Genomic DNA, 12,408 nt, shown 5'->3' with positions numbered 1-12,408 from the left:
GCTGCCCAGGTAATGCAACCAGCAACCATTATCAGGTATCCTGGCGGACAGGATTTCTGCTGTAGACCGCCTCCTTCTGTGATGTATGTATGATGATTTTGGGGTGGTCTTTGGCTAAGGGGGTTGGGCAACGTCCAAAGTCTTTAAAGGTTCCTGCACACTTTTGTTCAGGGTCTCTCCCTCCTTGCAAGGAGGGGAGGGAAGTCTGCTGCAACAGAAAAATAAGTATCTGCCTTGATTTCCACAGGATCCTGCCTCTATCCATTCTTCTCCGACTGATCATGGAAACAGGGGGCTCAGAGCCCCATGGGGAATTGGGCAGCAAAAGCCAAATCCCAAATTTTTACATCACTTCCTCCCTCCCTATTTTGCTGACACATGTTGCTTTGCTGGACCTTGCTATTGACATAGCTGGTCACCGCCTTTGGGGACAGGTTGGAATTTTTGCAGTTGGCAAATTGGCTCTGGCCGTCTGCCATCCTCATAGCAATTGTCACACCTTTGGCAGCTTAGGCATTGGGTAGGCATAGTCTTGAACAGAGGGGAGGTTGAAGCCTCTGCCCACCCCTCCGAAAAAGGGGTATCCCATTGAAGAGATCCAGGGGAGATGCTTCTGTCTGCTCCCCAAGTGTAGTCCACTGTGGGACCTACTCCTTGACGTAGGTCAGGGACTCCACTTTTGGTTGACCCCAAATGTAAGTCCTGTCTGCTGGAAGGCTGGAGGTGGTGGGTTCTACATAATGCCTATGCCAAACCTCTTACATCAGTAGTTGTGGCCTGATTTTACCCAAACCCTAGTAGGCATGTGTCGGGGAACTTAACATCGCTTATGGCTGCGTCTCACCGATATGCCTTCATTAGAGCTAGGTTTAATGTCTTTCCAACAAACGTGCTGAGACATAGATTCACTAAGGGCCAAGTCCCTTCAATGTGTGCGTGTGAAATGAAAACATCTGAATCTCTACATCATGTTATGTTTATCTGCCCTTTGTACAGTTCAGCCCGTGCTAGTATACTAAACTCCATAATCCAGCCTATGGCTGTCAAATCAGTAGACCTACAGCTTGCCTGGGTTCTTCAAGATGTGGATCCTTATATTACCCTACAGGTTGCTAAATTCCTAACAGCCGTCCTCTCGTACAAGAGACGGAATGGAATGTTAGTTGATTATAGATAGTTATAAGAATTTTCTATAATGACATCAGATATTGATTTTAGTGTAGTGCCTAAAATTTTTAATCTTAATCTTAAACTTTTCTTATGAATGGCTAATATCTGTCCTTGTGAGTTGTGAACTGTGTTATACTACTTGTGGCTTGTACGAGTCCGCTGTTTTATTTGATTTGATTTGTTTTGATTTGATTTGTTGTGTTGTATTTCATGATGGGCGTAAAGCCGAACAAATATTTTGACTTGACTTTGAAGGGGGAAGGGCAGATGGATTACAGAGAGCCTCCAAAAATCGTGGGAAGCAGCACTTCCTCAGCGGAGGAAGGAAGCCACGTCTTCTAGTGGGGAAGAGCTGCAGGGCTCGGAGGATGCAAGGCGGTGCCAGGGCACCTTGCCTGAGCAAAGCGGGGAGGAGGGAGGTCCCCCTTTACCCAAGCCTTCCTTGCACAGTAGGCTTTCGCGCAGAGAGGGGAGGCGTAGGCTGGGGGTCAAGAAACTACTCTGCTGGGGAAAGTTTAAGGACCGCCCACTCTCAGATTCTGCTAGTGAGTGAGCAAGACATGGAATAGAGGCATTCTGCATTGTAAAGGTTTTAGCACCAATAATAAAGCTTTTGAAAAGACCAGTGAGGCATCTTGCCTGATCGATCTCGAACAACCACCCAATACCCATAACAACATGCCTTTTTATTCCTGGAATTTGGGCGGTCCGAAGGGCAGGGAGGTGGGAATGCGTTGCCACGCAAAGGAATGATGGCAAAGCACTCTGTAGCAATATCAAACCTACCATCTTTGCATTGATTTCATGATTCCTTCCCTTGTTTCTTACCTTGATAACCATCTCAAAGGTGAAGACGCCAGTGAAAACATAGTCAAAATATCTCAGGACCTGCAAAGAGAAGAAGAAAAGCTGAAGGATATATTTCTGATGAAAACACTCACATACTTAAGTATCAGCTGTATTATATGCATGTTGTTATGTTCTTTTTCAGAATTCCAAACAGCGGCGCTCACAAATTTTCTTCAGTCAATTTACCTGCATAAAAGACTGTTGCAGCGAAACAATAAAGAGCCTTGTGTGGTACCTCAGAGACAAACAAAATCATTATGGCATAAGCTTTCATGGACTACATACAGCTCACTTCACCAAACACATGAAAAGGACTCTAGTTCACAAAAACGTATGCCATAATGAACTTGTAAGTCTGGAAGGTGCTATAAGACACCATGTTGGCGTCCCCAAAACTGGTGTTTGGAACTAAAGCAATGAGCCCCAGCTACCACAGCCTCTAGCTGAGGCTGGCTGGAATCTGTCAAAAACAGGGGCAGTCAACATGGTGCTCTGCAAATTTTGATCCCATCAACCCCAGCCAACAGAACATGTCAAGGATGATGGGTGATGTAGTCCAGAAACATCTGGAGGACATTCTGATGGCAACTTCTGGTCTAAAGTATTTTTGGGGAAAGGCTGATCTATGCTCTTTTACTAATGCCGAACCAGTTTTATATACTAAAATGCACAATAAGCAAAGACAGTGAGTGATCAGTGAAACCTTCACTACAGGCCCAGAATGAACACAGACTTTCTAGTAGAAACATCTCTGGGCCTGAAGTGAGCAATGCGCAGGCATATTGTGCGAAAGGAGGCATAATATGCTGCTATTGGATGACCTGATTTAGAAAGTGTTTCAGAATCTCTATACAAGTAGAGAAACACAGGTAGTCCTGGAAAAACCATGGCGAGAAAAAAGACCACAGTGACGCACAATCTGAACTTACGTTAAAATCCAAAAGCTACCATTGGCCAGAGACCTCTGTGGGCACACAGCAGGGTCACATGATCTCCTGGCATCTCAATGGTGAAAGCCATTTGCACTGGAAATTAGAGTGGAAATCAGCCCAGAGGTTCAACAAGAACTGTGCTGGCATGTGATCCCTTTGGGTCTCTTCCAAGAAAAATAGGTTGCTGCCTGCCTATTTCATGAGGAATTCTTGCTAGAATGGCCTGGCAAATTACAGGCAACGCATGGCTGCAGTTGGTCAGAGGCAGTGGCGTAGCGTGGGGGGTGCAGGGGGGGCGGGCCGCACCGGGCGCAACATCTGGGGTTAGGGCAAATCAATGGGTTAGGGGGCGCAAATCCACGGGTTAGGGGGCGCAAATCCACGGGTTAGGGGGCGCAAATTACTTGCCTTGCCCCGGGTGCTGACAACCCACGCTACGCCACTGGTCAGAGGAGTACTTTCAACTCCCTTTGCTTTCATCGGGAGAGAGCTAAGTGCCTCCTTGGTGTTGTCACCAAAGCCACTGACTTGAAAGGGTTTAAATCTGCCTAGATTGTGCTCCACCAAGGCATCAGGTTTGCAGGGCAAAGTGAATAGGTCACCAAGTCGGTAATAGGGACCAAACATAAAAATATAGGCCTCTAGGCCCACTGTCCCATTTATTATCCCATCTGGAGTCGATAAACACTACTAACAGCTGTTGGTTATTACTGCTCCTTAGTCATCAACAACAATTTCATTTTTTTCTGAAGTGAGTCACATCAGACTGAATGGTGCAGCATGAAGCAACTTATCCATTTTAAGTTCTTTCTTTCTTTCGCAATTATTCTTTTTTGCTGCCCCCAGAAGCAGAGATATATTTTTGAGAAACAGAAGGCAAGGCTGGTTTAAACAGATTCAGGCCCTCCTCCTTCTTTTGCCTCCACAGGAGATATGGGCAAACACTGTCATATTACATTAAAAAAAAAAAATCATCATTTTATTATAGGCAAAGCTCCTAAAATAAGATGTGTCTATAAAAAATAATGCGAACGAAGAGCAGCCCTGATTCTTGCACCAAGGGAGGAAGAAAATAAATGCAGGCCTCAAGTACTGCCTGTCAGTTTAATTAATAATGATTAATAATCATAACTCCTTGGCCCTACCCTGGCATGAAAAGAAAGCGCCCTGGGGCGTCCCTGGCTCCACCTTCCTAACAGCCCCCATCAGAGGAAGCAGGAAGATGCCAGGACAGACCAGCTTCTTTCTTCCATCAATATGCAGAGAAATATGGGGAATGAGGATGGGGAAGCAGCCAGCATGGGCAAGAGCCAGGGATGGTGGGAGGACTTCTGGAGGACAACAGATTCTCTCCTCCTGCCGTTAAGTGAAGCTGGTCAACGTGACGGAGCTAAGCGTCATCGAAGGCTGGCTGCTACATGCCATCAAAGGGGCAGCTGCAGAAGCTGGTTTGAAAGCTGGCAACCCTTGTTGGCTGCCAATGCTTTCAGGCCTGTGCCTTATGCCTCCTGTGTGCTTTTCCTTGTCCTGGGGTCTGCTGCCTGTGGCCTTCCTTAAACCCTTTGCTCCCCTTGCTGCCTCTCATCTGGTCTGCTTGCCTTTTCCCTGTCTCTTTGCCCTTAGCTTAAATGATGCCCGATGCCACCTACGCCCTGGCTTTCCCTTCTGACACCCACCCACAGCAATCGCTGCAGAGCAATCACAAAAGTGCCACTTGGAGCAGCCAAAAGCGTAGCCCCCACACACAACATGCATATTCTTCCAGGCCCACTTGTCATCAAGCGGAGACAAGCTATATACGGTTCTCCTTGTGACTAGGAACAGATGACCCACGGAAGGCTCTGTTTCAGGACCCAGCACTGCTATGATTCCGACATGAAAGCTCCGGCGCTGCAAGTATCATTTCCCCCTCCAAGCTAATTTGCTACGCACAATGGCTAACTAATTACCCGCCTCTGGGACCAGAGAAAACGATTCATCAGATTGGGAAGCTGAGGCCAGGCATTCTCAGCCCCAGCGGGACAAATGCTCCTTTTCAATGTTTGAAGTACAGTTAAGTCAGAAGATGCAAACTCCCGCAGGAGTGGAAGTTAAAATAAGATGCACAGCCAGCCTTCTCCCCATCTTCTACTCTCAGGGTTCCCAGGTAGTGTTGACTTTCTTTCTTTGCCTCTCTTCCTGTCCCTGCTCTGCTGCTTAAGACAACTTAGTTTTAGTTAAGAATTTATTCATGACTTCTCCACTGTGAGGGTTAAACGTCAGAATGCAGTCCATCTTGTATACAGCCATCAAAAGGGAGCAACTACAGTAGACGGAGAAAAGCAATGACAAACCTAGATAGCATCTTAAAAAGCAGAGACATCACCTTGCCAACAAAGGTCCATATAGTTAAAGCTATGGTTTTCCCAGCAGTGATGTATGGAAGTGAGAGCTGGACCATAAAGAAGGCTGATTGCCGAAGAATTGATGCTTTTGAATTATGGTCTGGAGGAGACTCTTGAGAGTCCCATGGACTGCAAGAAGATCAAACGCATCCATTCTGAAGGAAATCAGCCCTGAGTGCTCACTGGAAGGACAGATCCTGAAGCTGAGGCTCCAATACTTTGGCCACCTCATGAGAAGAGAAGACTCCCTGGAAAAGACCCTGATGCTGGGAAAGATGGAGGGCACAAGGAGAAGGGGACGACAGAGGACGAGATGGCTGGACAGTGTTCTCGAAGCTACCAGCATGAGTTTGACCAAACTGTGGGAGGCAGTGGAAGACAGGAGTGCCTGGCGTGCTCTGGTCCACGACTAAATGACTAAACAACAACAACAACCAGGAGACAAGCTACAACAGCCAAGGAAACCTCCTCGTAACAACAGGTGTGTCCTTGTTCAATCCAGTCTTCCCCTTGTTTCACCTGTGCTTTTGCCTCATTCTGTCCTCCAAGGCACAGGAGCCAAATCTGAAAAGGGTTCATGCCACTGCTGACTCTTTTTCTATTGGCCATTAGAAATGTGCTGCCCAGTGTTCTCTGGTCAGCTCACAGAAATATGTCCACATATTATCTCCACACTTAATCTCTTTTTTGGGTCAGAGGGAACGACTTAACTCTCCACTGGCTGTGGACCAACTCCACTCTGAAAGAGTCCAGGGTGGTATTTAATTGGTGTGTAAGATCAAGATCAGCCACCTGTCCCTATAAAGCAGGGGTTAGCAAACTTTTTCAGCAGGGGCCAGTCCACTGTGCCCCAGACCTTGTGGGGGGCCGGACTATATTTTTTTGGGGGGGGATGAACGAATTCCTATGCGCCACAAATAACCCAGAGATGCACTTTAAATAAAAGGACACATTCTACTCATGTAAAAACACGCTGATTCCCGGACCATCCGCAGAACAGATTTAGAAGGCGATTGGGCCGGATCCAGCCCCCGGGCCTTAGGTTGCCTACCCATGCTATAAAGGCTGCCTTGGGATGGAGTTCTATGGTTGCTGCCCACCTCCACCACCATGCAGTGATATCTGCAATAACTCCGTGGCTCAATTTACCTGGAATTTTTTATTGTGAGAATTTCCAACTTTTAGCTGCCACCACAGAGCAGAAGACTAGCCAAGACACGCTTCTGCCCCTTTGCAGGAAGGGAAGTAAAAGTGACTGGGCTTTGCCAACGGAATAGCAAAGAACACTTTGGGGAACCTACTGTTTTGTTCCACCCGGCAAAAGTTCACTATTTGCCTTTTGCAATCAGAAGAATGCTGTGGCAAATCTTTCCCTGTGACATTCTGTGTGTGTGTGTGTGTGTGTGTGTGTGTGTGTGTGTGTGTGTGTGTACACTACATTGTCACGGAGATGGTTAGGAGATGGTGTGTATCTATATCGATCTATCAATCTATCATCTATCAAGACAAATATATAAGGTATATGTCATTGGTAGGCAAACTAAGGCCTGGGGGCAGGATCCAGCTCAATTGCCTTCTAAATCTGGCCCACAGACAGTCCGGGAATCAGCATGTTTTTACATGAGTAGAATGTGTCCTTTTATTTAAAATGCATCTCTGGGTTATTTGTGGGGCATAGGAATTCGTTCATTTTTTTCTTCAAAATATAGTCCGGCCCCCCACAAGGTCTGAGGGACAGTGGACCGGCCCCCTGCTGAAAAAGTTTGCTGACCCCTGGTATATGTGAACACTCAAACACATAATCTCTAACAGCGGCCTGCAACAGTACAGCCCAGAAAGAGAACAATTTCTGTGTGTCTCGTAAGCATGTGGCCCACTTCTATACTGGACTGTAAAGAGGGCCTATAGCTGGGAGAACTGGAGCTCATTTACATTAGGATCTCACGGTGGGGCAAGCATTGTCAGAAAAGCAACAACAGGGTAATCACTTTATTCCTCTCTGAGTTGGTCAGGACGGGGTCCTCCGCTGCCAAGGCAATGCTGCTGGCTGCAATCACCAGAAGGATGCACATCTCAAAATAGCGCAGGTTGACAATGTAATGGCAGACTCTTCGGATTCTGTCAGGGAAAGAACACAGAGTGGTCAGTGCGATGGATGGCCACCGATCTCTCACACACAGTTCCAGTCCTTTAAGGCCCTTCCAATGTATACCAGTGTACTTGGCATTCACACAGCATTTCAGCGCGTTTAGAGTATTTCACATGCGTTTTCTCATCGGTGCCAATTTCTGCCGAGGCAAACAGAATTAGCACAACTGCAAGAGGCAAAAGATTAAAGCCCCCTCCTCCCAGGGTTCAAATCTATACTTGCAACTGATTTTAAAAAAAACCCCAAAATTATTTTTAAAAGAAAAATGTATTAATTTAATTGTTAATTGTGTTAATACAGTGTCAACCTGAAGGTAGGAGCAGTTTTAGCGATAAATATAACTGCACCAGTTGATGAAGGAAAACTTCAACCTGGGCCTGGTCTCTAATGCAATCATTCCCACAGAAGCTGGTCAGAGTTCAGTCGTGACTGACTCTGGGGTTGCGGCGCTCATCTCGCTTTATTGGCCGAGGGAGCCGGCATACAGCTTCTGGGTCATGTGGCCAGCATGACTAAGCCGCTTCTGGCAAACCAGAGCAGCACACAGAAATGCCATTTACCTTCCCACCGGAGCGGTACCTATTTATCTACTTGCACTTTGACGTGCTTTCGAACTGCTAGGTTGGCAGGAGCAGGGACCGAGCAACGGGAGCTCACCCCATCGCGGGGATTCGAACCGCCAACCTTCTGATCGGCAAGCCCTAGGCTCTGAGGTTTAACCCACAGCGCCACCCGTGTCCCTTATATCTTTTCTTAGAAGCCTGCAAACAGCACAACCAGGAATCTGGGTAAGCTGGAGCACTTGGCTTCATGTTGAATTTTATAGGGTGGAACTAGCATCACCACCTATCAATTAGGTGGCTCCTCCAGCGTTTTGTCTTGCAAGACTCACCCCTCCCGCAACAGCACAAATCGGGTTGCCCAGTACAGCCATGGTTCCATTTTGGCTGCCCTAATATGTTCGCAAAAACAAAGCGCTTTGCGAGTGTTGTTAAAGTCTATCCCTGGGTTGCCTGTGTGCTGGACCAGCCACCTTCAGCCCTGACACTCCTGCAATGAACAGAAAGACCTGAAGGAGGAGTGTAAGCATGTTTGGCTTAATACACTCACAGTCCCTCTAGCAACAGCGATCTCTGGTCATCCTGGGTTCCCAGTTGTGATGAGGACTGCAAGCGCGTTCAGCCAAACAAATTTACAACCCCGCTTCAGACCCTTCCACTCAACATGGGGAAGCTTTCGTTTCCCATGGGTCTCATGGTAGGGATGATTGCAATGTTTATGTTATCTTTATAACACTCAACCTTTCCCCAGGGGAATGCATGGCGATGTCACAGTTTATCAACACGATAACCTTGTAAGGCAGGCTAAGCAGAGGGAAGGCAACGCAATCAAAGCAACTTTGGCAGCTGAGATTGGCAGCTTCTATTCCACCAATTTCAATAGGGTCCAATTAAAATGCAAACATTTAATTTCATTTAGTTCAGAGGTTAGGATGAAGAGTGACTTTGCTTTCACACAGATCATTGCTCTTAAGCTACAGGTGGATTTGAAACCAGTTTGCCCACTACCAGGAACACTGCACTTTTGCTCTGTATTAGGTTCTGTCCACACCAGAAAGCATAATGCTCAGGCCATCTGAAGCTCAGCACAAATTCACTATACACTTTGGTCTGAGTGCCATTTCATGACCGCATTTATTTTATTTAAACCAGTCTTTTAGTACTAAAACATCTTTGCTGTTTTGTTTTTTTTAACGAAAGATAGGTATAGTGCTATAACACCATAATGTTATAATGTTAAGTTTTGTAGTATGGTGTAACAGTGGTACAACACTATAATATCACAATGCTTTTTTAAAAAACAATTTAAAAGTCCAGTTGTCCGATGGGTGGAGGTGTTCTACATTATTCACAGAAGGGAATAGAGGAAGCTGCTATGGATATAGCCTCATATAACCAAAATGCTCAACTCTAATTAAGGCATAAAAGGGTTGAGACCATAGAGTAAGCTGTCCTGCCAGGCTTCGCTAGTTCACACCCTGACACCTTGGGAAGAAGGGCGATTCTTTTTCCTTTCGCTATATGAACCCAACCAATAAGGGGTCCACTGAGGCCAGTACTGTCTACTTTCACTGGCAACAACCCCCCATGGTCTCTCTTGGACCTTTCATGTCACCCACAACCTGATCCTTTTAGATGTCAGAGATGTCAGCCATGGGACCTTAGACTTCCTGCATGCTGCATGTGCTCTATCTACCTTTCAAAATACCATCCATTCTAGAACTTGCCGTTTCACTGGAATATGACAGAAATGATGCTGGATTTTTGGGGGGAGGAGGACAATGACATTTTGCACACCAAGGTGATTCAAACTTACATCTCCCACCTAGATAACAAACCAGCTCACTGTTCCCATTTCGCTCACCAAAGTCTCATAGGCCACTCGGCCGATGGGTCTTGAACTTTCAGTGGGGAAACCTACCCAAATCAACTTGTTTTCTGTGGAACCCTGGCATGTTGTAAAGGGTTCCCGGGAGTGTTTTCAAGCAAGCTTGAAAACCAACATATTATGCATTTCAAGCAGAAAAGCTAAGGCAGTGTATCTCACGGGTTTGTGGTGCTGAAGATAAACATCGAGCTGTGAGGGACCATGGGTTTGCCTATGGGTTTCTTCTTTTTCTGCTTCTTCTTCTTCTTCTCTGCCTCTGCTTCCTCCTCTTCCTTTGTCTCTGCCTCCTTCAAAGGGCTGGCTTCTCCATCTGTCTTGTTGCTAACTAGAAAGTGAACAAGGCCCGTTACTGCTATGGCTGGGAGGGGAATGCATTTGACACAAAGCCTGAAGGGAGTTCATAGGCTGGATGCGTTACTTACCTTATAGTCCCAGAGTTTGGGAAAACAAGAGAGCAGAGGAAAAACAAGAATCGGGGGCGGAGGGATGTGGGCAAAAATATACTTAAAGATACTTAAAAAGATGCAATCATACAAAAAAATGACTGCTTGCATAAACTCACAGCAAATAATGGATGCCGAGTCCTGTTAGCAGGACTGTATCTGTTGTGGGCTAAAAATATTTTTATGTGTTAGGAGGGGGGATAGGCAGGATGCTGAGACCCTTCTAATTCCTGGATGCAGCATGCATTCAATTCCTGGAACAGCCCGGCTAGCTTCCTGGTGAGGCAATGGCCCTCTACGTATGATACGATACGATAATCTTTATTGTCATTGTCCCATACAGAACAACGAAACTGAAAAAATCTACATCAGACATTTTAAAACCAACAAGCCTGCTATCCCAGCTATCCCAGCCTAGTTAATCCCCTAAAAACTCTGATATCCCATAATTAAATACAATATACTCCCACAGAGACTACCTTACACTGCGTTTAAAACCAAAATTGCATTTGGATAGAAACTGTTTCTCAGGTGGCTAGTCCTAGTCTTTATAACCCTGTACCTTCTTCCAGAAGGCAGAAGCTGAAAGAGATCATTTCCGGGGTGCGTATTATCCTGCGCTATCTCTGCAGCTTTCTTATGGCACCTGGAAGCATAGATTTGATCCAAGGTGGGAAGAGTGCACCTAATTATTCTCTCCGCAGCATGGGCCATTAAAGTAGCAAAGGAAATGGATCTATATCAGATGACAAATATATCAGATGACAATTTGTCTGACAACATGCCTGATTTCTCTTGGAATCCAAGGCTGTGGCTATGGGGTAAGCAAGACCCTCTTGGAGTGTTAATGCTGTGAACCCCTCCATCACAGGCTCAGGTTCTGCATATGTGCAAATAAACCATATATCATAAAGACACCACCGTCTCTGCTGCCCCCCATTCTCAAACCTGAACCCTGTGTAAGCTCCTGGAACCCCCCCTGGAATCTTACGCCCCTCAGAGATTGGGGTGGCACGCAACAATATTAATAGCAACAACATTCTGCGCACCAGCAATCCAAATTACAGGCCAAGGAACATAGAATTCTGCAGCCTGTAATTTGCATAATTTATTCTGCAATTGCTCCTGTTTTGCATGAGATATTCTGGTCTAGCTAGTCACGGGGAGAACAAAGAGCTCTGCAAAGCTGGGAAGCCGTGCTCCCAAACACTTGACATTTTATTCAGCAACTATTCTAGTTTCCGAGATTTCAAGAGATATTGCCCACACACTGTGGGTGAATGCATAATCGCTTGATTATGCCTATGGCTGCCTATGTTGCCATTTCTCTTGCTTCTCCAGATCAGGTGCAGAAATATGGGCCAAAGTTCTGTTTCACCTAGTAGAACCAGCCTAGTGTGCAACATGGAAAATTAACAATGGGAATATCTCTCCTCTTCCATAAGGGCTAGAAACCTTTTTAAAGCTGAACTGTGTATGCGCCCATTGGCCCATACTGCACTTTTCTTGCGCTGCCTGAAGATTCGCAGTCTAATTACAGCTCTGTCTGTCTAACACTTCCTTCCCCAGCTGTTGCAATGCAAATGCAACACAGGAGAACTGGCAGGTAGAGGAAGACATTTCTGCAGAAAAGGTGTGAGCAAGGGATTGCTGCTTTACATTCACACCTCCTGGTTCTGCAGTTAGTAAGAAGGTGATTAGGAGGAGATGAAATGGGAAAGTAAGAGAGAGCATGAGAGGCTGTCAAGCGCAGGGAAAGAGAAACAAAAGTGACTTGAGCAAGGCACTTTTCGGCGATGCTGATTAATTAATCTCTGTATTTAAATTCTTTCACCTGGAAGGTGAAGAAGAACATTCTTCCAGGTGTTTGTGAATAGCAGGAGAAGGCAGCTGGGCCAAATGCTAAAGAAACACCCTCCTTGTTTCTGACAGCTGCCAGATCCAAGATACCTACTTTGAGAAGCTGACCGATCAGCTCCCAAATTATTCGGACGGTGCCTTTGACTGCTAAGGGGAAGGACTAGATAATTTCC

At 46.1% G+C, this 12,408-nt stretch overlaps 1 protein-coding gene across 3 annotated transcripts in view; it reads right to left on the bottom strand.

The window, feature by feature from the left end:
• The window catches only part of CACNA1E (calcium voltage-gated channel subunit alpha1 E), a 494,249-nt gene that overhangs the window by 89,389 nt on the left and 392,452 nt on the right, over window positions 1–12,408 (bottom strand). For all 3 annotated transcript variants that reach the window (XM_083621522.1, XM_083621521.1, XM_083621523.1), the window contains 3 exons: window positions 10,092–10,257; window positions 7,324–7,453; window positions 1,999–2,058 (listed from right to left, as the gene is read on the bottom strand). In XM_083621522.1, coding sequence (XP_083477648.1) covers window positions 1,999–2,058; window positions 7,324–7,453; window positions 10,092–10,257 — 356 coding nt within the window. The remainder of the gene's footprint in view (window positions 1–1,998; window positions 2,059–7,323; window positions 7,454–10,091; window positions 10,258–12,408) is intronic.

The sequence above is a fragment of the Podarcis filfolensis genome (genome assembly GCF_964270895.1).
Source record: "Podarcis filfolensis genome assembly, chromosome: 6".
NCBI lineage: Eukaryota > Metazoa > Chordata > Lepidosauria > Squamata > Lacertidae > Podarcis > Podarcis filfolensis.
The sequence above is the reverse complement of the archived record's forward strand: the minus strand, read 5'-3'. Positions and strand labels throughout refer to the sequence as shown.